The sequence below is a fragment of the Aulonocara sp. 'chitande type north' Nkhata Bay genome, linkage group LG12 (genome assembly GCF_057382095.1).
Source record: "Aulonocara sp. 'chitande type north' Nkhata Bay isolate Kocher_YH1m ecotype deep benthic linkage group LG12, A_spYH_male_GT1.1, whole genome shotgun sequence".
Lineage (NCBI taxonomy): Eukaryota > Metazoa > Chordata > Actinopteri > Cichliformes > Cichlidae > Aulonocara > Aulonocara sp. 'chitande type north' Nkhata Bay.
In genome coordinates, this window is record NC_141355.1 from 30,404,463 (window position 1) to 30,425,515 (window position 21,053).

Consider the following 21,053-nt stretch of genomic DNA (forward strand, 5'->3'; position numbering starts at 1 on the left):
CGCGAGAGCACGCACGTTCTTGCCACCTGCCACTTCCATATGCGCTCGCACCTCGAGTGCGAGCCCGGGACAGTGCGCCAGGTGCTCCATCGGGCTGTCATAGAGTCCAAATGATAGACATAAAAGGTTAAGCTCTCAAGATAACCCACAGTAACCTTTAATTTATCATCACGCCCAACAGAAACAACAACAACAACAACAACAACAAACGGCTCAGTGTTTGTTATTTTTACTTTTAACCTGGAAAATTCACAAATCTGTGGCAGAGCAAACAAAATTACCACATAGCACTATAATCTAAATCCATCCAGTTCTCATTCATAAAATAAAAATGGTTAAACTAGTTTGGTTTTGTTTTTTTCATCAGTATAAAATGTATCATTTTCATGTAATATTGTATTTAGCCAGTTCATTTAAGTTTTTTAAATGAGTTAAATGTGAATTAGCTTTCATTTGCCCAGAACCTTACACGTCTGTATCCCACCACAGGAACAATACGTATTTTTCCCGCTGGACTCCGTCGGGCTTGCAGCCTCTCTCCAGGTTTGAGTTTAGTCACCTTAGAAACGCATTGTGTCTGTATTTTCCTTTCTCCTCCCGCATTGTTCCCCGCAGTTTGGCGGTAGCTTAACAGGTCAAAAGTGTCACAGCCAGCTTATACAATGCTTTGCCCTGTGCCATGCTCTCACCAGCGGTGCTGATCAGATACAAAAGCATTTGTTTGCTGTAAAAGTGGCTCAAGGCCCGGCTGGATGTCGAGCTCAGCACACGTGCAGATGTTTTCTATAATAAAGTGGCTGAAATTTGACATTAAGCATCAGATTGTGGCCAAGGTTGGCCAGAATGTAACAAGGGAAGTAGGATGGTTTAACTAGATAATTATTATTGGGCTATCTGCATCTATTTAGAAGCAGCTGGACAGGTCAGATGTAAGAATCTGCCACACCTCACTCTCCTCATCATTAAGTTTCTTCTTGAAAGTTAAACACCACATTTCTTTTGCAATGACTAAATTGATTTAAAAAGTTTCTCTGTAATGCAAAGCCAGTATAAAGCTGGATTTAAAAAAAACATCAGTCAAGTGGTCTTTAAGTATAAATTTGCTATGAGTTATTTATCGGTTAAATGCACCTCAACTTCCCTTGGTGGTGTAACTTTCCATGGTCTTTAAATAAATAGTCAGGCCTGTGTTAATCAGTTCTCCATCTCGCTATCAGGTTTTTCTTATCTGCACTCGCTGTGTTAAATGCGGTGTTCATGACAGCAGGAGTGTCAGTACTGTAAACTGTCCCCAGTCAAGGGTCTGCACTGTTGCCTTCACTGCTGTAAAACAAACAGGCCCTGGTTGTGGAAGTTTAGACAGGTGCCTGACCTGAGATTGTCCAAATGTCTTGTGTACCAGCCAGGTTCTTACAGCTAAAGATTTCAACAGTGAGGTGGAAGAAAGATTTTCAAAGGTAACATCCTCTTTAGATAAGTTAATCTCTTCTTCTTGGTTTAATTTCCTTTTTGTTTTGTTTTTGCCTGGTTTATGGTGGTTTGGGTTTGTTTTTTGTGTGTTAAATCCGATTTTCTGTTTGTTTGCTTTTTTAGATAGATGACACAGCTAAAGTCTTTCCCTCAGGGTATACTGTTTATACAACTATTGTGTTAGCAGTCAGGTTCATAAGAGTGATAAGTCAGGAAATACAGCCCCCAAAAAAGAGAGAATCTGTTTACATTTCCAAAAAGGATATAAACAAGGATGTTGGCTGCACTACATCAATGCTCTGTCCACTCTTTCAGGCCACACAGTCACTCAGACAGAGACAAAGCCCCTGCTTCTTAAAGCAGGTCATAGGGTTACATTTGTTTCACTGCTCAAACAAGGAAAGTTCACAGTTTATTTCCATTTGCCTAATTATCACCTAAGCTCCCTTATCATCTTAAAAAAAAAAAAAAACTTGAGTCAGCTACATGAAAATGTACACATTGTTTTACAGTTTTAAAAACATTTTTATTTCCAAATATGTAAAATCACTGGCATTTTCCAGGACAACAAATATATAGCGAGATGCAAACATAAACAAATATTAAACTATGTAAACCAAAACGCAATGTAAACAACAGCTTGGGCAGTTTAATTTCCTTTGTTAAGCACCTCTTCTCTGAATGATTAGCTTTCAAGCTACCTGAGGAAGACATCACTGAATCACTTACAGATATCACTATAGATTATAAGTTAAGCATTAACAGTTGCAGCCCACACATACACTTCTGTCCACCCAACAGAATTAGGGCATCTGCATATGACTAATCAGAGCCACATAACAACTCCAGCTTTATTTGCTGATCTCTCATTTCAGCTTTGTTTGGGAACCCAGCGAAAGCGGTATCCTCCTTGCTGAGTCCTTGAGGTAAAGGCATGTCCGTGAGGAAAGACCTGAGTTCTTATAGTGCTGTGTTCTCTGACAGAGGTCCTAAAAGAGGAGACACTCTCTCCAGCTTCTGCTGCATCCACAGTCATGTTGCTGTCTTTAGCTATGGATGTCTGCAGGCCTGAGAATGCACCATACATGGATATTGTCTTTGATTCCTGTTGCAGCCTTGTTTCTGTAGAGCTGCTGTGAAGTACAGCATTGCAGCGTGTGCTAATATCCCTCAACATGTCCTCCACTGAGTCAGAGGATTCAGTTTCATATCCTTCATCCAGTCGCTGGCGCTTACAAGGACTCAGTGAGGTTTTGTCACCACCATAAGGCATTACTGGTTCTTTTACATTTGAGTCTCTGACTGTCATCAATTTCTGAAAGAAAATGATCCAAATTAAAGACTAAAAAGTTTAAAGATTAAAAAGTTTGAAACACAATTTATGACAATACAACCAAGAGGTTACATCATATCCATGATAAATACTGATTTGACTTCTCACAGTTCTGAACTTACTTCAAGCACAGAGGCTAGGTGCTTTGCTCGATTAGCCAGCTGCCTGAGGTGAACGTTTCTTTCTTCAAGAGAATCAATCTCATCTTGTTGACTTTGGAGGGACTCATGGAGCTGCAAGCACACAAAGCAAAATATTTTCTGTGATGTGTTCATCTTTAATAATTATTTTATTTTTTAATGTTGGCATAACTAAGTTTGTGTTTAGATGTGGACAAACAGTTATTTCAAATGCACGTGTAATTTACCTATACGTGTAGGTTTTCCACAAAATCTCCATTGTATACCTTTTAAACCAAACGGGGTTCTGATCAGGATAAGGTCTTGGATGTTATAGCAGGTAAATAGGTTTATATAACTAAATAATTAATATAATTATAATTTTTAACAATTATAATTTCACAATTTAGATCCATTATAGTCCAAATTACATCAAACTTCGTATCACCATTTACGGTACATCATTTACATTGTGCAGTAATGCTCCATAAGACCTTACCTGTTTGTTGACTGCTATGCTATGTCCCAGTGCCTTTCCACGACACTCTGCTATCCCTTTCCAGGAATCTCCATCCTGGGCAGGTGGGTTGCCTGTTTCTGCAGATGAGTTAACCAGACTGTCTTCTGGTGAAAGGTTGTGCTGAGGGGTGAGGGGAGGTATAACATATCCTTGATAAGGTACCAGCTCAGCTGAAGACAAACTGCTCTCCAGGGTTGTAGGCGAAGCTGACAGAGAAGACAAGAACCCAAGGACTTAGCCAACGTGATTTTGGAGGTGCACGATTTTAACTGTATTCATGTCAATATAAAAGTAACAATAGCGATGAGCAGCACCCCAGCGGTGTGGAAGGTTTAGTTTTCTCACCTGCCATGAAATCCAGCCCATATTCTCCAAAATCCTGGTCATTTGCATCCAATTCCTGTGTGGAAATAAAAATGACGATCAGCATTTATCAGTATTTCATATAAACAATTCGATTTAAAATAACGAAAAAGAAAAACGAAAAGGTGCATAGCAGTTTTACCTGGAAATCCCACCAGGAAAAATCAGGGCAATACGATGTTAAAGCAGAAAATGTATTAGTTGACATTTCAGTCAATATGTTTTCGTGTTGTCGCGTTATGAGCTTACGCTTGTCTGTGTCAGCTCGTGGAAAAAGACTGGACCATTTTCTAGCGTGTGTGTCATGAGTTAAGTACAATGACATTCGTGTAGGATTCCAGCACATCGTGTCAAACATTAACAGAGTGATCCAGACCTGCAGCTCTGCTCACCATCCTACATCTCCATCCGTCGGAAAGGGGTTGATTTACATGGCTACGTTTAAGATATGCCATTTACGTGGAGATGTGACAAAAACTGATGTCCATTTTTTAAAAGAACATTGGTCTTCGGTGTTTTTTTCTCACCTGACAGCCGAAGGAGTCTCTCTCCTGTCTCATAGAGGGCACACCCTCTTCCAAATCATCCCATGCAACTGTTGAGAAAGCTGCGACAGAAGAAAACAGTGGGACCCCTGAATGCATTTATGAGCTCAAAGTGACTTAAAGGCACTAATCCTGAAATTCACCCATTGTGTCAGGTTGAGCTTACCTTGTTCGATGATACATGGAAACTCAACATACACAGTGACGGGACTGCTGCTTCTTGGCACAAACACTTTATCCTGTGGGTAGAAAACACTATAAAAGTCTTTCCCACTGCACAAAGAAGCTCTGTGTTTTGTGAAAAGACAAATATTTCAAACCGTTTTGTTTGTGACAGCGTTCGTCCATTTTTGCCTCACTTGGTTGGGACAAATACCATCAAACGTTTTTCCGTCTCTTTGCATCTCGATGAGCTAAGCTCCGTCTGCAGAACTAGGAGGGCATGATTTGATTTAGAGCTGATATACTCGACGTTCTCCCGGTCTGCGTTTCTTCATGCCGCGGTTTCACACTTTCGACCCAATCAAATGCACCTATTTGGTCTCCAGGGAGTAACAGCGTCCTCGGAGATTAAACGGGTGCAGACTAACGGTTTTCTGAAGTGTAACAGTGGTGCCGCGCGTAACGGCGCCATTAGGCTACAGCAGGTGTTCCTTGCCTCAGACCTGCTTTCCTTGAGCATTCAGCTAGTCCCTGTGCCAGATGCTGGCTATGGTTTCTTTTGGACATACTGAAATGTTTAGAAAAATGCCTTAGGCTCATGTATTGTATGGCGTACATAAACAACAGATGTTGTGCAAGCTGAGCGTCACAAAATAAAGTCGCCAAAATATCTTATTTTATAATTATATATCGTAATAATTATTACATATTTTATGTATTTATTAATAAATCCTCATCAATTTATTTAATAGCATGTTTGCGACCATAACAGTCAGTGCGTAATTTCCATCTTACTGTGCGTAAAATATCTAATTAGCTTAGGTACAATCCTTCTGCTACAGTTAAAGAGCAGGGGAAAAGGAAAAGGGCAATTACAGCCGACAGCTCAGTAAACAGTCGTGACAAATGCCTCTATTAGTAAACAAACAAGAGTACCCTTAACGCTGAATACACCTGTGTGGTCGACACTGTGTCAGCAGGTCGAGCTGCCACGCGTAATGGATTATCAGATAAAGCCCCTCGATTGACCAAACTGGGATGGCACAATTTGGTTTCACATAATATAGCCAAGGGTAAACAAAAAACGAAGGTAAACGGACTTCCAGACAAACAAGCACAATAGCCCGTGTTGGAGAGCCACAAGAGTCAGTACATTGAAGAAAGTAATGTTACACACAAGGTCTTATCCTCACATTTACAGCACTTTCATGGTCGTGTGTGTTTCTGTGTGTGTGTGTGTGTGTGTGTGTGTGTGTGTGTGTGTGTGTGTGTGTGTAGGGTGGGGGGTATTGGATTTATACTTGTAAAAAACGTGCTTTCTGGGGTGACATTTTGTCATCAGTCATTTAATACTGCAGTGCTGTGAAAACTGAGACTCCACTTCCACGTCTATTAAAATACAAAGAATTTGCAAACAGACATTCAACTGCTTTTTCTCAGGTGTCATGATTACCTATGCATGTAATCAAGGCAGATTTTTATGTTTTTGACTCACATGTATTCTTTAAGTTGTCATTTTAATTAATTTTATTCTGTTTCATATGATAGTCAAAATTATTTTAGCTGCATTCTTTGTGGTAGCTCACACTTCGTGTGGCACATCTTGCTTATAGCTGATTTATTTCAACAGTAAACATAAGTTGCAATGAATCACAATAAGTTTAGAAACCGGGACAAATGCGTTTGAAGATGATTTTAATTAACTGTAGCAATCAATTCATTACAACACATTTTTCTTCATTAAAGATGTTCCAAAACTAACAAAACTCATAAACCCACAACAAATAAACTGGCATACAGAGGATTCTGACTTTTTGTTAAAAATAATGAAAAATAAAAATTATATTTCAATATACTTCATAATTATATAGTAAATTATCTTAAATAAATAAAAAGCAATGCTAAATCATAAGCATCCTGTAGCTGTAAACGGTTGACTGTCTATGAGGTATGTATAAGTAAAAGTAGGTCTGCATAAACACAAGAATTCTGAGCACCAAAACCCCCCAAATAGATATCTTATCCTCACTTCTTTGTTTAAAATATAACACTATAACCCACAATTAAAGGGGAATTTAAATTGCTGTTATCAAAATAGTCACACTCATGTAGTCACATAGTAGACATCACATCCAATGTCTCCAGGTTTAATGACACCAGCAGCTTCAGGTTGTCTTTGCATTCCTGCACTAGACTCTGTTTGTAGCTGTCATCTTTCACTGCTAGTGAGTCTCCCTCATAATGCTGAGAATTGCCTGTTGGCTGAAAAGAAACTGACTGTGTGCATAGTTCATCCACAAAACTGTCCCACTGAACTTCGTGTGAATGGATGGTTTCATGCTCAGGAAGACCTTGTTTACTTTTCAGTAACTCACTAGCTACTCTCAGTGCACAGCTGGCAGTCAGTGATGGAGGGTATTTGTTGAAAGCATAGTCTGCAAGAGTCAGCTCACAAACATTTTGTGCAAGGTTGCTGCACTGCCTGGGCATTTTTGGGTCAGGATTCATCCTTGAAATCCTGTCATCACCTTTGTTCCTAGTCACTAGCTGTGAAGCCTCGATGCAGTTGGTGTAATAGTCTAGAAAAAAGGCCAGGGTGGGTGCAGAGAGGCGGAAGTTAAGACGAAGCAGGATGAGACACTCCAGGTTGCAGAGCTGCTCTTTGGTGAACACATCACAGCACAATGACAAGAGATGGCTGATTCGTGGTGAGCAGACCTCCACCTGCAGAGGACAAAGAAAAGGATAGTAGAATGATATCCAAAAACACAAACCGTCTGCTCCACGAGCATACCACACAAACCTGTTTACTGGCTAGGAGAAGTGCGGTGACACCAATGAGCTGGAAGCAGTCAGCAGCAACAGGTGTGGAGGCCAGGAACCTGTCCATGATGTTCACAGCCAAGCAGCAACACTCGAAAGACAGACGGAAATGTTTGTGCACAGGGATGAGCCAGCTGACCAGCTTACAGCGGGCCTCTGCGGTCAACTGTATGTAAAACACACACTCATCAAAATAAAAACTTTTAGTGACCTTGGTTCTTAAATGTGATGTGCTCTTAATGTACAACAAGGTATATATTTTCTGGCATTTCACAGTACAGTACCCTACATATTATCAGTAAATGGTCCTAAAATCGTCATGTATTCTGCATCTCAGGTGTTTCTTTAGTTGAACAATAGAACTAATTAATATCTGGAAGTCACTCTCACTGGAACATTTAACTATCTGCCTTTAAACAAAAGGAGTGAATTACCAGTTCAATTTATATGACAACAAATATATTTTAATTTTTTTAAGTAGTCAAAAAAGTATAAATATACGTCTAACACGGTTCATTTAGTTACAAGCTGTAAGTGTCTTACTTGCGGTTGGCGTGCCAGGCTTTTGCAGGGATGAAACTGCGCCTCTTTCTCCCTTTGGATCATAAACCCGATGTCTCCGTACTGAAGGTACCAGCTGCAGAGTTGCCCTGCAACAGGTTTTTGTGACATGAGCAGGGAAATCTCATTCTTAGCTGGGGATGAAATCGGGGAGCATGCCAAATCTTCTTCAAAACCAGAGTCTCTTAATTTGGACACGAGTTTCTGTTTTCTATTCCGAGCAGTTTGGCGCTGTTGAGCCAGCGTGAGAGTTTCTGGAGAAGGAGAGGCGACGTTCATTCGGCTCCTTTTGAAAACACTGTCGAAACCACCTTCACAGTTCTCAAAAGACACCATCTCCAGTGTCTGACTAGAGCCGGTTTGCACACACGCTGTTAGGCCAGCGACTGCGTATTTAGGCTACTGAGAGCAGTGAGTCCACAGCAGCAGTCTCCTGGATGCTGGTTTCTGGATTTAGTGGGGAGTTCTCTCTGATGACGTCAGTTTTCGCGGGGTCTTCCCCGCTCAGGCAGCTCACGGCTCTCCTGTGACCCCGGGCAACCAAAGCTAAACAATCACTGGCACCATCTGTGTTATACTCTTAAGTCACGAGAGAGAGAGATTAAAAGACAATAGATGCCTTGCCCTTTAACTTTTTGCAGAAAAAACATCAAATTACTTGGGCTTATTATTTTATAGAAAGCCTACATATGAAATGTTCACATGTGAAATGTATATGAAATAGTTTAGATTTGATACATGTATTTTTCTTCTTCTTGTTCTTCCTATAATCATGCTAACATCAGAAAATTATTAACAACAATAACAACATTATAATTTCAAGTATACTACAAAAATGTGAGCAGTGTATAAAGTTCTTAATATTCACGATGTTTTTATAAGTATTAAAAATTTAATTTCTGTGCAATATATCAGTTTCTTTTTCTTTTTTGCGGTGGGCGGAACACGGCCGCTGACGACTAGAAAATAAACGGCTCCTATGTCACCTTTCAAACTCTAGTGCAAGACAAGAGAGCGTGCCAAGTCAGAACTGAACAAGGCTTCAACTATGTCCTCTGTGCACTAGCGGGAGGTATTTTGATTTATTTAATAATACACGTGTATAGTACAAGCTAGCGTGTAATTAATGGCTGCCTTTATCTCAGCTGTAGGCTGGGCAGCTCGACAAAAAATTGCAAGAAACAGGGACGAAAGCCGCTGCTAGCTGTTACCCTTAAGTGCCTGTGCTAGCAAGCTAAGTATGTGTAGCTAGCGTTAGCATTGCTGTAACTGTGTTGCAGCAGGAGCTAACAAGTGCGGTTACTAGCACTTATTTGTTGACGAGTTGTAAGGCACTGAGGTGGCAAAGTTATAAACCACCAGCTCGAGGAAGTAGAAGAAGTAACAGTAGAGTCAAATAATAACGCTGCTGAAGCTAGGTAAGCTAGCTAACGTCTTCACCATGTCATAATCTCACAATCCTGTAGTTTGGGTTAGGCTTTACGTGTGTGCGCAAACTATTTCAGCTAACTAAGCGGCTGTGTTATACTAAAAATAGTGACGTAAAAATGTTGACATTTAAAACAAGCTTTTGTTTTTTAATTTTTATTTTAGGAATGTCAGCGTTCATGTCCATTGAAAAAGGGTTAACTGTTAACCCGAGTTTGCAGAAGTCAGCCAGTGTTTTAGAGAGGTTAATATTACCGTTTTTATCACCCGCTACCTATTGGCTCAGCATTTTCGAGTAGGTGCTGAGCTGAAAAATAAAAATGCGGCATCGCCTATATAAATTGTGCAACAGTCTGGTATGGATTACATGGCAAGTTGTGAAAATTGTGAGCAGTTACAACCAATATACGTTTTTCTACATGCCAAAATAAAATGAACTGAAATGGGACACTGCTTCTTCAAACAAGGGACTTCTGCCAAACGCAGACGTTTGGCAGGTCTCTTGTAACACAGTTTGTGTTAGTGCTGTTTTGATTACATAAGGACTATTACCACATTAACTGGACATTTTATCTTGCAGTTTTATCACAGCAGTGTATCATGGAAAACTCTGGCAGGCCTTACCGGGCTAAGCAAGGCGGCAGGGAGAGGGGGGCGGCAGCAGCAGCGGCAGAGAAGGGAGAAAGCTGGTGGATGCAGGACCAGGTGCGAGGACAGAACTTCAGATCAGATGGAGGCCAGCAGGCCAAGAAAAATCAAGGTGGGCCTTACAGGGCCAGCCCTAAGAAGGGAGGACTGGGGCCCCTAAGCCACTCTCCTGGTGGATTAAGAGGAGGCCACAGCCCCTCACAGAGAGATGATGTCCGGTGGTTCTCAGGTCCTCAGGAAGATAACTGGAGAGAGCGCCCACAGCAGAGCTGGAGGAGGGGTATGCAAGGAGAAAGTCCAAAGGAGGACAGGGAACAGGGAAGGAGAGAAGCCACGGATGATGGTTTTCAAAAATCAGGTAAATGTCTGGAAGTCAGTCTCTGCAGAAGGAATGAAACACTTTCAGCTTTATCACAAAGTCTATGTTGAAAACAAACTAGAAATTCATACTTCCCCCTGCATTTCTCATTTTCAAAGGTAAAAGACGGCGTAACAGAAACAAGAAGAAAGCTTTTGCTGAAGAGAACAGGGGCTTTGTGATTGAAGAGTCCACACTCTCAAACAAAGAGCTGCGCAACCTACGGCAAGCAGAGAGGCGGCTTAACAGGGACGAGATCTACAGCCTAAAGAAGGTACAGACCCTAAAAGCCGTAAGAGGTGATGTAATGTTTGAGTTGGTTGGTGTAGGTGATTTACAGATATTTCTAACGGTGTAATTTTTTTTTTTTTTTTTTTTTTTGTGTGTGTTGTACAATTGTTTTAGAGGTCCCACAGCAACCCTGCTGCTCTTTACAACTGTGCCCTGTGTGATGTTCTCCTAGAGTCTGTGTCTGAAGCTTACAAGCATATTCGGGACAAACGGCACAAGAGAAGGGCCAAGGTTATTTTACATTTACCGTATATAGATTGTATTACTGTGTTGCTATTGTGGAGTAGTAGTTTTTATGTATTAAAGGCTGTGATCAAGACCCCTTTCCTGTATTTGCATGTTGACTTATAGGAGCGACAAGAGCAGCTGATGCTGACTGAGATCCTGCCTCCTAGTCCAGAGCAGATCAGTGCTATAAGTGCAGTACTAGATGCTGTTGTCCAGGAACATGGTCTGAACGACCTGGACGTTGAGAAGAGACGGTGTGTTGTCTCCACCATGCAAGATCTCCTCCTGTCTGTTCTGCCTGGTAAGACACATAAAGAGGAAAGTTCACAATATACAACAACTGTGCTCTTTCAGTGTTATTAAAATCGTAGCAATATTTACCTGCTTTCTCTCATCTATAGAGGTCCGACTCAGGCTTTATGGATCATCTTGCACTAAATTTGGATTCAAGGATTCTGATGTCAACATTGACATTCAGTATCCAACTCACGTGAGTAACACAGTGTGAGTTCATGATGTGTGATACAATTTTATTGTATTTTATGTTAATTTTATAATGATATTAATGTTAAAAATTAAAACTGGAGGCCTGTCAGGAAAATAATAGCTAGGGGAAGAAGTCTTTCATCTGCATGTATATGTTACAAGTTACGTGGGTTTAGGGTGACATTATTTAAGGGAACAAATACAAGAGATGACAGCAAAAATATTAGTATATGGCAAAGGTAAGATGTGGTGGTGTGGGTGGCGGGAAAAATATAATTTCACTTGATTTTAGATTTCACAAGTTGTGTTGCGTATGCTGTGCTTGTAGCATGCACCATAATTATGTTCTTTTTAATATTATATTTATGCTGTATAAAGGCTTTGAAATGGAATGTATTCACAGATGCATCAGCCAGATGTCTTGATGTTGGTTAAGGAGTGCCTCTCTGTGAGCTGTGAGTTTTGTTTTCATTTTAGACTCAAGAGTCTTGAAGAAATCTTTCAGACATGGTAAACTCAGTCATGTGCTTGAGTGTCATGGAAAGTTTAAATTGTTTGTGTTGTGCTATTCTCAGCTCTGTTTGTTGAGATGGAGGCGGACTTTCATGCCAGGGTGCCTGTGGTCATCTGTAAAGAGAGAAGTAGGTCTGTATCATTTGCAGTTACATGGGTTTTTCTTGCATGTGACAAGAGAATATTAACAGTGCTCATACCACAAGAGCATAAAACTCCAAATTAAAATTAACTTATTTTTTTGTTCCCCCTTCCTCCTCAACAGTGGTCTAATCTGCAAAGTTAGTGCAGGGAATGAAAACGTGTTCCAAACCACCACATATCTTTCTGCCCTGGCGACTCAGGAGCCTCTCCTCATGCCACTGGTTTTGGGCTTCAGACGCTGGGCCCGGGTATGTTTCTAGTAGACAAAGACTTGTTCCTCACATTAGCAAAGGCATCAAAACTATTCACTCATTTCTTTTTTTCAAAGTTGCATTTGTTCTTAACATCATTTTTGGCTTTCTGTTAAGATCTGTGAAATTGATCGCGCAGAAGAGGGGAGTCTACCACCATATGTCTTTGCCCTTTTGGTTATCTTCTACTTACAGAAGCGCAAAGAACCTCTCTTGCCTACCTATTTCAACCAAGATGTAAGTCTTTATTTTCATTTCCATCCTTAAAAAAAACAAAAAAAAAACATATTAGTTTTGCTTTTCATTATTGACTCTTTTTAGGATTATTTTGGAATAAACTGATGCAAACATCTGCCCATCTTTAGATCAAAGTGTTTTCTCTCAGCCGGCTGTCAGACTTCAACCTTACTCATACAGAGGATGGGTATTTACACTGGGCCTACACCCCTTCCTCCAAGGAGTCATCTCAACCAGCAGAAGGCAACTCCATAAAGGGGAAGGTAATCATGAAGATGGACACACATAAATAAACTGAAAGACTTCCAAAGAACAGAAAATATAATTTTGACTTGTATTTGGAGACAGGTTTTGTTTTGTTTTGTTTTGTGTTTTGTGTTTTTTTTTCTTTTTTTTTTTTTTAAAAGGCTGTTAAATAAATTGAAAACTTGAGTGATAATTTTTCAGACTCTTAGTAATATCAGGCTGTCTTGCAGGTTCCGCTGGTGTTTCAAAGTCCTCATCCACCAGTGGAAGTTGGACTTCTCTGGGTCGAAATGCTTCGCTTCTATTCCCTGGAGTTCATCATGGCTGACAATATAATCAGTGTGCGGACTGGTGCTGTCCTCTCCAGAGAGATGAAAGACTGGCCTAAAAAGCGGATCGCTGTAGAGGGTCAGAAGCTTTGTTATGTTTGAATCATTTTCATGTCTTGATACTTCTGTAAGGAGAAGTGGTCACACAGAATCTGTTTTAATGTTGCTTATTTCTCTGTTGATTCTGTCCAAACCTAGATTTTTATTTCTGTTTGATTCATGGATTAAAGCAGTGGTTCTCATACTTTTTCTTGCATACCCCGTTTCAGACGTTGGAAAAGTTAACAACCCACAGTTTTGTTTTTTTTATCAGTCATTAACTATTAATTGTAGTTTTACTTGTAATACTTTATTTTAAAGTGTAATTTTGCTTAAAGCTCAGTGCAAAATAATCAACAAACTATTGTATACCCCTTATCCCACCCTTTTCGAAGTTATTAATTCAATTTAACCCCCCACCTCCCCCTCCCCAAACCTGGTTGTTTGTGTCCAGTTGCAGTGGCTAAGGTGCGTTTATAAACCACTGTGATGAAGAGACTTCTTTTATGTGTTCTAATGTTTACAAATGGTTCTGTTTCAGACCCGTTTGCCGTGAAGAGAAATGTGGCCCGCACAGTGAACAGCCAGCAAATGTACGAGTACATCCTCCACTGCCTCAAAACCACATACAAGTACTTTGCACAGTCACTCAATACACCAGCTGCTAATCACAAAAGAGGACTGAAGGGAGGATATGTTCAAGGGGCCAATGCTAAGGCTTTGAATGACGAGAGTGTGTGCTTGTCAGATTTCAGTAATCTCAGCATTCATTCAAAATATACGAGCCAATCTAAATCTGTAGAAAATGGCCCTGAGGACTCTGATTGCATTATTGAGGAAGAGGAGGAAATTGAAGAATTCAGTGACTCAGATGAAGAGCGGGAAAAAGAAAAATTGGACTTGGGCAAAAGCAGCCTTTCGGAGGATGAGGATGATGAAGACGAGCAGGATGATGACATAAATATTGATGTCGACATGCATAACAGAGACCACCTGGACAGCTTCACCATAGAGGATGAAGAGATTTTCCTAGTGGACGAGATCTCAGGGGAGGAGCTTTTGTCCGATGAGGAGGGTCCAGATTTGGACACACCTGGTTCAATGGATGAGGAAGAGGAGGAGGAAGTGGATTTGGCACCTGTCAGTGTTTCTCAAATTAAAGATGAAACACCAGAAAATAAAAATGAAAAACAAAGCAGACCATCTTATGAGTTCACCAAGCAAGCTTTCACCAGAGGAAAGGTAAGTTTGCCTTCACTTGTCATCAGTTACTGGCAGCATTTGCAATTGTGTAATTTGATTAAACAAAGAACACATAAAATTTTAAAGTTGTATGGTAAAGATTTAGGTTGTAAGTGAGGAAAACTATATGTGTAACTCCTTTCAATATCACATAGTCCCACATGGTCGTGTGCAGCTTGTGCAAACGTGATGGACATTTGAAGAAAGATTGTCCAGAAGATTTCAAGAAAGTGCAGCTTGACCCCTTGCCCCCAGTAACACCAGAGTTTCTCAGTGTCCTCAACAAAGTCTGTGAGCAGTGTTACAGTGAGTATTATGGGACATGTAACCCTTACCTGCATTGTGATGTCATATTTCTACTCTTGCAAATTTTAGTAATACATACAATGACAAAAATATACAAATGTATTTCAAATGGTTGAGAAATAAATTGTTTTTGTCGATGGTATGAACAAGTTTTAAAAATGAGGCTCATGCAAACATTTTCATACTGTTGGACTCAACAAACTCTTAATTATTGCAAGTTCCTCATTTAAACTTAATGAAGTCCACCTGTTCATGTTTTTTTGAGTTCTAATCATTAGCACTTAAGCAAAATTTTATGTAAGATTTAAAAAGTGCTTTGGAAGAAAACACAGCTGTATCCGTGGTTTTAGGCTTATCTGGTAAAATTTGTGTGAGTTTATGGTTTAACATGTGGGATGAGAATATGTTAAACTTTAAAGTGTTAAAATGTACACAACTCTAAAAAGAGCTTAATGCAGGTGCATGAAAAGTGTAGTATACCATCCACTGGACCTCAGCTTATGTGACTGTTTCACAAAATTTTGTATAAATAAATAATTTTATTTATATAGCACCTTTCTAGACAGTCAAAGTGCTGCACATAAGATAACAAATGATAAAAAGGTAAAACGGACAATATAAAACAGGCAAAAATGAGCCAAAAACAGTTTTGAGTTTGTTTGTTTTTTTTAAAGTTGTTTCAAGTTGTTGTTTTAATATTAATCAACAACTTGATTGTTAATTGTAGTTAGTTATCATAATATGTCTAATTGGCATGTTCATATAACGTTATTTCCTGAGTCCTGTTGTAAAGCCAGTTATTTAAGACCACTTTTGGTGGAATAGTGCTTGTGTCCAGTAAATTACTTGGTCACTAAATATCATTCATTCATTTTTAAGGTGATTTCGCCCCAGATGAACTGGAAGTGGGTGTAAGAGAGCACATCCTTCAAGACCTTGAGATTTTTGTGAGAAGACAGTTTCCTGGTGAAGTTGATCTTTTAACTTTTTTTTTTTTTTTTTTTTTTTTAAATTGAATTGGCGTGATGATGCATCTGAATGATTTGGTTAACAAATCATGTGTTGATTATTTATTTTAAATCACAGGTGCTCAGTTACAACTGTTTGGCTCATCCAAAAATGGCTTTGGATTTAGACAGAGTGACCTGGACATCTGCATGGTGTTGGAAGGACAAGAAACCATAGATGTGAGTTATCAATAATTCTTTACCATGTAGTTTTGGTTCTGTTCATCAGGGAACCAGCTGCAGTTGATCTTTAACTTACACCAACTTGATTTATCAAGCTTCTAATGACGACTTGAAGTTGATGCGTATTTGATCTGCCAATATGCTTGAAGAATACATTGGTAATATTATTTTACTTGGAGGCAAGTTGCCCTTGTTCCTTTTCATTGTTATGGTTGAATTACTTATTATCTAGCAGGAGCTTATATTAAATCATTTTTGCCTTCATTCCATCATAGGATATTAACTGCATCAACATCATTGAAAGCTTGGCAAGATCGCTAAAGAAACACCCAGGTAAGACATAGTAGCTGTGGTACGAAACTGACATTCATGCACTTTATTTTGTCTGCAACCAGCAACTGTCAGTTTTGATCAAATGACAAACTGTTCTGGTTTTAAGAGATTCTAAAGTTCTAATATAATCTTTAAAATAATTCACCTTAAACAAAATGTTACCTACCCATTTACATTAATGAGAAATGCATTAAGCTGAAATAAATTATGATTGAATAAAGTTCTTAATCTTCCCCATAAGTGCCTGTAATGTCATTATGTATCCACATCAGGTCTGAGGAACATCCTTCCCATCACTACAGCAAAAGTACCCATTGTGAAGTTCTACCATGTTCGCACTGGCTTGGAGGGAGATATAAGCCTCTACAACACACTGGTGGGGCTCTTTTTGTCTTTGTATGTATTTGAAAATAAGAAAATGTGCACCTTTTGAAATTTGCAGTTTCTGTTTGTTTTTTTTCTCAGGCCTTGCACAACACTCACCTACTAGCTACGTATGCTGCAATTGACAGAAGAGTGAAGATCCTCTGTTACGTCATGAAGGTTTTTGCCAAGGTGAACATGCTTTACAGACTTGTGACTAAGACATCTTTAAGTGTTCTTGCTATTGTATTGTTCAATGTTAAAATGTTGTTTCCACTTCCATTACAGATGTGTGACATTGGAGATGCTTCACGTGGTAGCCTCTCGTCATATGCCTACACCCTCATGGTGCTGTTCTTCCTTCAGCAGAGAGACCCACCAGTTATCCCTGTGCTGCAAGAGGTACAGATGTCTGTTTGAAAGAAGAGCCAATTGTATTCTCTTTACAAGTTGCACATAGATGTGTTGATTTGTCTATGTGAGTGTTGTCTCAAATACATTTATCCCCTTAAATTAAACAACAAACTTATACCTCCATTTGGATGAATTTGTCAACAAGTCTCTTTGTAGTAGTTATTTAAAGTATTTCACAATATCGTGTGTCAAGCTTGACTGCTTGGTTTCTTGCAGATCCATGATGGGAAGAAGCCTGAAGTACTAGTAGATGGTTGGAATGTGTACTTCTTTGATGATTTTAAAGCACTAGTAAGTGTTTTGTATTTGATTTGTGCCTAAACAATATGGTTAATATAAATGTAAGACTGTGTCTTAGTAGCTCATCAATATCGTCTTTTTCCACCTTCAGCCCAGTCACTGGCCACACTATGGGAAGAACACCGAGACTGTGGGGGAGCTGTGGCTCGGCCTACTCCGCTTTTACACTGAGGACTTTGACTTCAGAGAGCATGTTGTCTGTATCCGACAGCATGCCCGCCTCACCACCTTCAACAAGCAGTGGACATCCAAATACATAGTCATTGAAGGTAGCCTTGTGTGAGACTATTGCTGCAGTGTATTGTAACTAATTTATCCACAATCAAATGTGTAATTTTTATTTGCTGAATCAAAGTAATTGTATATGTCTGCTTTTGAAGATTTTTCAAGTTCATTTTCTTTGTCACAGATCCATTTGATCTCAATCATAATTTGGGTGCTGGTCTCTCGAGGAAAAGTAAGATGGATATAGATTTTTATTTTTATTTTTTTTCCCCCATTTCTAACATCTCAATGATTTTTCTTGCACTTTTCACTACTTAAAATGTGCATGTTTTTATTTTGGTCATCAAAACAGTGACAAATTTCATCATGAAGGCTTTTATCAATGGCAGAAGAGTGTTTGGCACACCCATCAGATACTTTCCTCCTGTGTATCCCAGTCAGATGGTCTGTATTTGTTGTCTGAACATTACTTTTTTTTTTTTATTGTGGTGATATTATCCAATCAGCACTAAAACTGTGTTTTACCTGCATCTTTCCCAGGAGTATTTCTTTGATCCTGAAGTACTTACTGAAGGAGAAGTGGCTCCCAATGATCGCTGCTGTCGCATCTGTGGAAAGATTGGCCACTTCATGAAAGACTGCCCCCTGCGTAAGAAGTGGGTGCAATCTCAAGTATTTTGTCATAATATTTACTTAAGTCTGTTAGCACCTTGTGTGCCTGCCTTAATGTTGATGTTACATCGTCAATGATTTTGGACCAGGTCTAAACATAGAAGGGACTCTGAGAGAAGGCCAGAGTACCCACAAGACAAAATGGATACAGCAGAGGAATCGAAGGATCAGGTCAGACACAAAAGTGAACACTGGCGGAAAAGGGATGGAGTGGATATTCGTTGCTGCTACCTATGTGGATCAACTGCCCACATCAAGAAGGACTGCCAGCTGTACAGAAGCCCTGCTGGTAAGTACCTGCAAGGTCACTTTACATTCTTTGAAGTATGAAAAAAGTCACTTACTTTCAATATTCACTTGTCATTTGGCAGGTAATGTGAAAATGGAGAATTATTCTTCTTCACCCCACTTTAGGAATTTGCGAGAAACAGAGAAACAGGTATGTTGTATGTTTTCAGTCAACCTAAATTATAATTAATTCTGCTTTGTACAGTTGTAGAAGTGTACATCTTTTGAGCTGTCTTTTATTTTAGGGCATACCTATACAAGAAGATAAGAAGAAGAGAAAGCAGCAAAATGTGATATTAAGTCCACAAGCAGGTAATTTAATTTCCCATACTTTTTATGCATGGAATCAGATGTCTCAAACCTATACTATTAGCACTATGTAGCTAATTTTAACATGTATTTGATTTATTTTGTTTGTAAATTGAAAGTAATTTAAACTATTTGGGCCCAACTAGTCCAAAATAATCATAGCAACTACAGATAAGCATACGGCTATTTATTATGTTACGTCTTCATTAAGTTTAGTTACACTGCATTTGTACTTAATTGTGGATTGTTAGCCAGCATAGTCATGTATAGTAACACTATAGTGAGCCTTTGATTAGATGTACAATTAGCACCCAATTTAAAAGTGATGCTTTCCCAACATGTGGGATGGCTGTAGCTCAGGTGGCAGAGCAGGTCAGCCACTAATCAGAAGGTCGGTGGTTCGATCCCAGGCTGCCTCCTGGCTGCATGCCAAATATCCTTGGGCAAGATACTAACCCCGTGTTTGCCTACTGGTGGTGGTCAGAGGGCCCGGTGGCGCCAGTGTCCGGCAGCCTCGCCTCTGTCAGTGCGCCCCAGGGCAGCTGTGGCTACAATGTAGCTTGCTATCGCCAGTGTGTGAATGGGTGAATGACTGAATGTAGTGTAAAGCACTTTGGGGTCCTATGGACTAGAAAAGCGCTATACAAATGCAGGCCATTTACCATGTATTTCCATCCCTAAAGCACACATTTTGCCAACTTTATTTTTTTTATTTTTTTTAAACGAGAATTATCTGTAATTTATGGAGACAAAGTGCAATTTCAATTTTCAGAGAAATTAGACTTGGTTGACAGTGTATTTTTGCATTGGGTCAATTGTCTAGGGCTCATAAACAGAGACGACATGATTTCTATGCAGCAGGCTCAGATTCATCCATCTTTTTCTGGACTCTGGAGCAAACACTTTCTGATCTTTTTCCTCAAATGTAGCATTCTGGTCCTTATTTTATCTGTTGTTTTCCATGTGGTCTTAGAACACATTCTCTGAGTTATTGTACCTGGTATTGTTGCCTGAATGCGTTTTTGTTTTTTCTTGGTCAATAAAGCAATGTTCAGTTTGTGTGGATCAAGCAGTCTGCTTAGTTTTGTCACCTTCTTAATATTGGGGGGGTGTTAATGCTGCTGTTGAGTTAGAAAATTGTGTTTGTAATAAATGTTGATGACTGCTTTCTGGTTTGTTTCAGGTAGTTTAACCTGCCGAAATTCGGGTCGCTCTGGTCAGAGGAAGAGCCCAGTGGAATGAGAAGTGAATAAAAAGAAAAAAAAAGAAAAAAAACTACCAGATTCTACTTTTGTCCAGGCAGACAGCAACCCAAAGTCCAGAAACCCTTAAATCTGAATGGTACTGTTGGGCCAATAGTAGCCCGTTCAAAGCCAAAGCCAGGACATCTTGACTTGAAGCCAAATAGGGCCTTTTTATTGTTGTGGGTTTTGTTTTTGGGTTGTTTTTTTTTTCTCCCCCCAAAACGCTCCTCCTGAGAGGGGTTTTTTTTTTTTTTTTTTTTTTTAAAGCTTTCATTTAAAGAAAATAAGCAAGTAAGCATGCATGTGATGCATGTGATGTCTTAAAATACTTTGCCAGTCAAGAGGTTTTCCCTTGTTTTGTTTTTTTTGTTTGGTTTTTTGTATATATAAAATTTTTACATTTAAAGCAATATTACTGCAAATTTGGTGTAAAATCTCTTAAAATTGGAATGTAAATAACTGTCTCCTAGACGACTAATAGCTTAGATCCCAGTAGGGTATCTTTTGACATCATACTGTATCTTTAATGCTAAATTTTATTTTTAATTGTTTTGGTGGACACTTGAAGGTTCAACCGTCCTTTAATTTGGTAGACCAGCGTTTATAAACACTGTTACCGCTGTGAGTCAGATTGAAATGATAAACTGATTATGATATTAGTCTGCTACTCAACATCAAAACGTCAAGGCTATTTCACATTAAACCAAAAAGGTTTCAATTCATATGCGTTCTTTTTTTTTTTTCTTTTTTTTTTCCCCTTAAGTGTTGTTTTAGAGATTTGGGGAAAAGATGTTTCTTAATGGCAGTATACCTTTTTAATGGCCTGGATCTGTATTTTTTATTTTATTTTTAATTATAAAATCATGTGTTTGTCCTCTGCACTGATGACCATCTGTCCATGTCTCTGGTGTTCTTGAAGACAGAACTACCTGCAAGGTGTCTTCATGTTTGTGTGCCTTTTTGTTAGAGAAACCACCATGTAGATATGTTTCTCAGGATCACAGTTTTATTCCTAGACTGCTGGTCCACTCAAGCTTCATGGATACATACTGCTCTAAAACTGCCTGCAGATG

The 21,053-nt window shown here is 39.3% G+C and overlaps 3 protein-coding genes across 4 annotated transcripts; 1 reads left to right on the plus strand and 2 right to left on the minus strand.

Annotated features, from left to right (window-relative positions):
- Positions 1 to 1,852: 1,852 nt before the first annotated feature.
- mcidas (multiciliate differentiation and DNA synthesis associated cell cycle protein) lies at positions 1,853 to 4,754 on the minus strand. The gene is made up of 7 exons (XM_086312960.1): positions 4,671 to 4,754; positions 4,517 to 4,589; positions 4,333 to 4,412; positions 3,788 to 3,842; positions 3,422 to 3,648; positions 2,926 to 3,036; positions 1,853 to 2,785 (listed from the first exon to the last, which is right to left on the minus strand). Exons 1-7 carry the CDS (start codon positions 4,752 to 4,754, stop codon positions 2,342 to 2,344), a joined length of 1,074 nt encoding a protein of 357 aa, XP_086169086.1. The 3' UTR covers positions 1,853 to 2,341.
- Positions 4,755 to 6,252: 1,498 nt separating this feature from the next.
- ccno (cyclin O) lies at positions 6,253 to 8,654 on the minus strand. Its single transcript, XM_086312962.1, has 3 exons — positions 7,879 to 8,654; positions 7,316 to 7,501; positions 6,253 to 7,236 (listed from the first exon to the last, which is right to left on the minus strand). Exons 1-3 carry the CDS (start codon positions 8,230 to 8,232, stop codon positions 6,625 to 6,627), a joined length of 1,152 nt encoding a protein of 383 aa, XP_086169088.1. The 5' UTR covers positions 8,233 to 8,654; the 3' UTR covers positions 6,253 to 6,624.
- Positions 8,655 to 8,832: 178 nt separating this feature from the next.
- On the plus strand, positions 8,833 to 20,702 carry tut7 (terminal uridylyl transferase 7). Of its 2 annotated transcripts, none has more exons than XM_086315052.1 (29): positions 8,833 to 8,968; positions 9,905 to 10,330; positions 10,450 to 10,604; positions 10,736 to 10,852; positions 10,973 to 11,150; positions 11,251 to 11,339; positions 11,739 to 11,790; positions 11,911 to 11,980; positions 12,114 to 12,240; positions 12,361 to 12,480; positions 12,609 to 12,743; positions 12,957 to 13,134; positions 13,636 to 14,336; positions 14,492 to 14,642; positions 15,522 to 15,608; positions 15,729 to 15,829; positions 16,108 to 16,165; positions 16,438 to 16,541; positions 16,631 to 16,720; positions 16,817 to 16,930; positions 17,159 to 17,233; positions 17,334 to 17,511; positions 17,652 to 17,699; positions 17,820 to 17,911; positions 18,008 to 18,123; positions 18,229 to 18,428; positions 18,511 to 18,578; positions 18,673 to 18,739; positions 19,920 to 20,702. In XM_086315052.1, exons 2-29 carry the CDS (start codon positions 9,925 to 9,927, stop codon positions 19,976 to 19,978), a joined length of 3,936 nt encoding a protein of 1,311 aa, XP_086171178.1. In that variant the 5' UTR covers positions 8,833 to 8,968; positions 9,905 to 9,924; the 3' UTR covers positions 19,979 to 20,702. The 2 variants fall into 2 exon arrangements, with proteins under 2 accessions (XP_086171178.1, XP_086171179.1); XM_086315053.1 differs by lacking the exon at positions 8,833 to 8,968 and adding an exon at positions 8,991 to 9,314.
- The last annotated feature ends 351 nt before the right edge of the window (positions 20,703 to 21,053 follow it).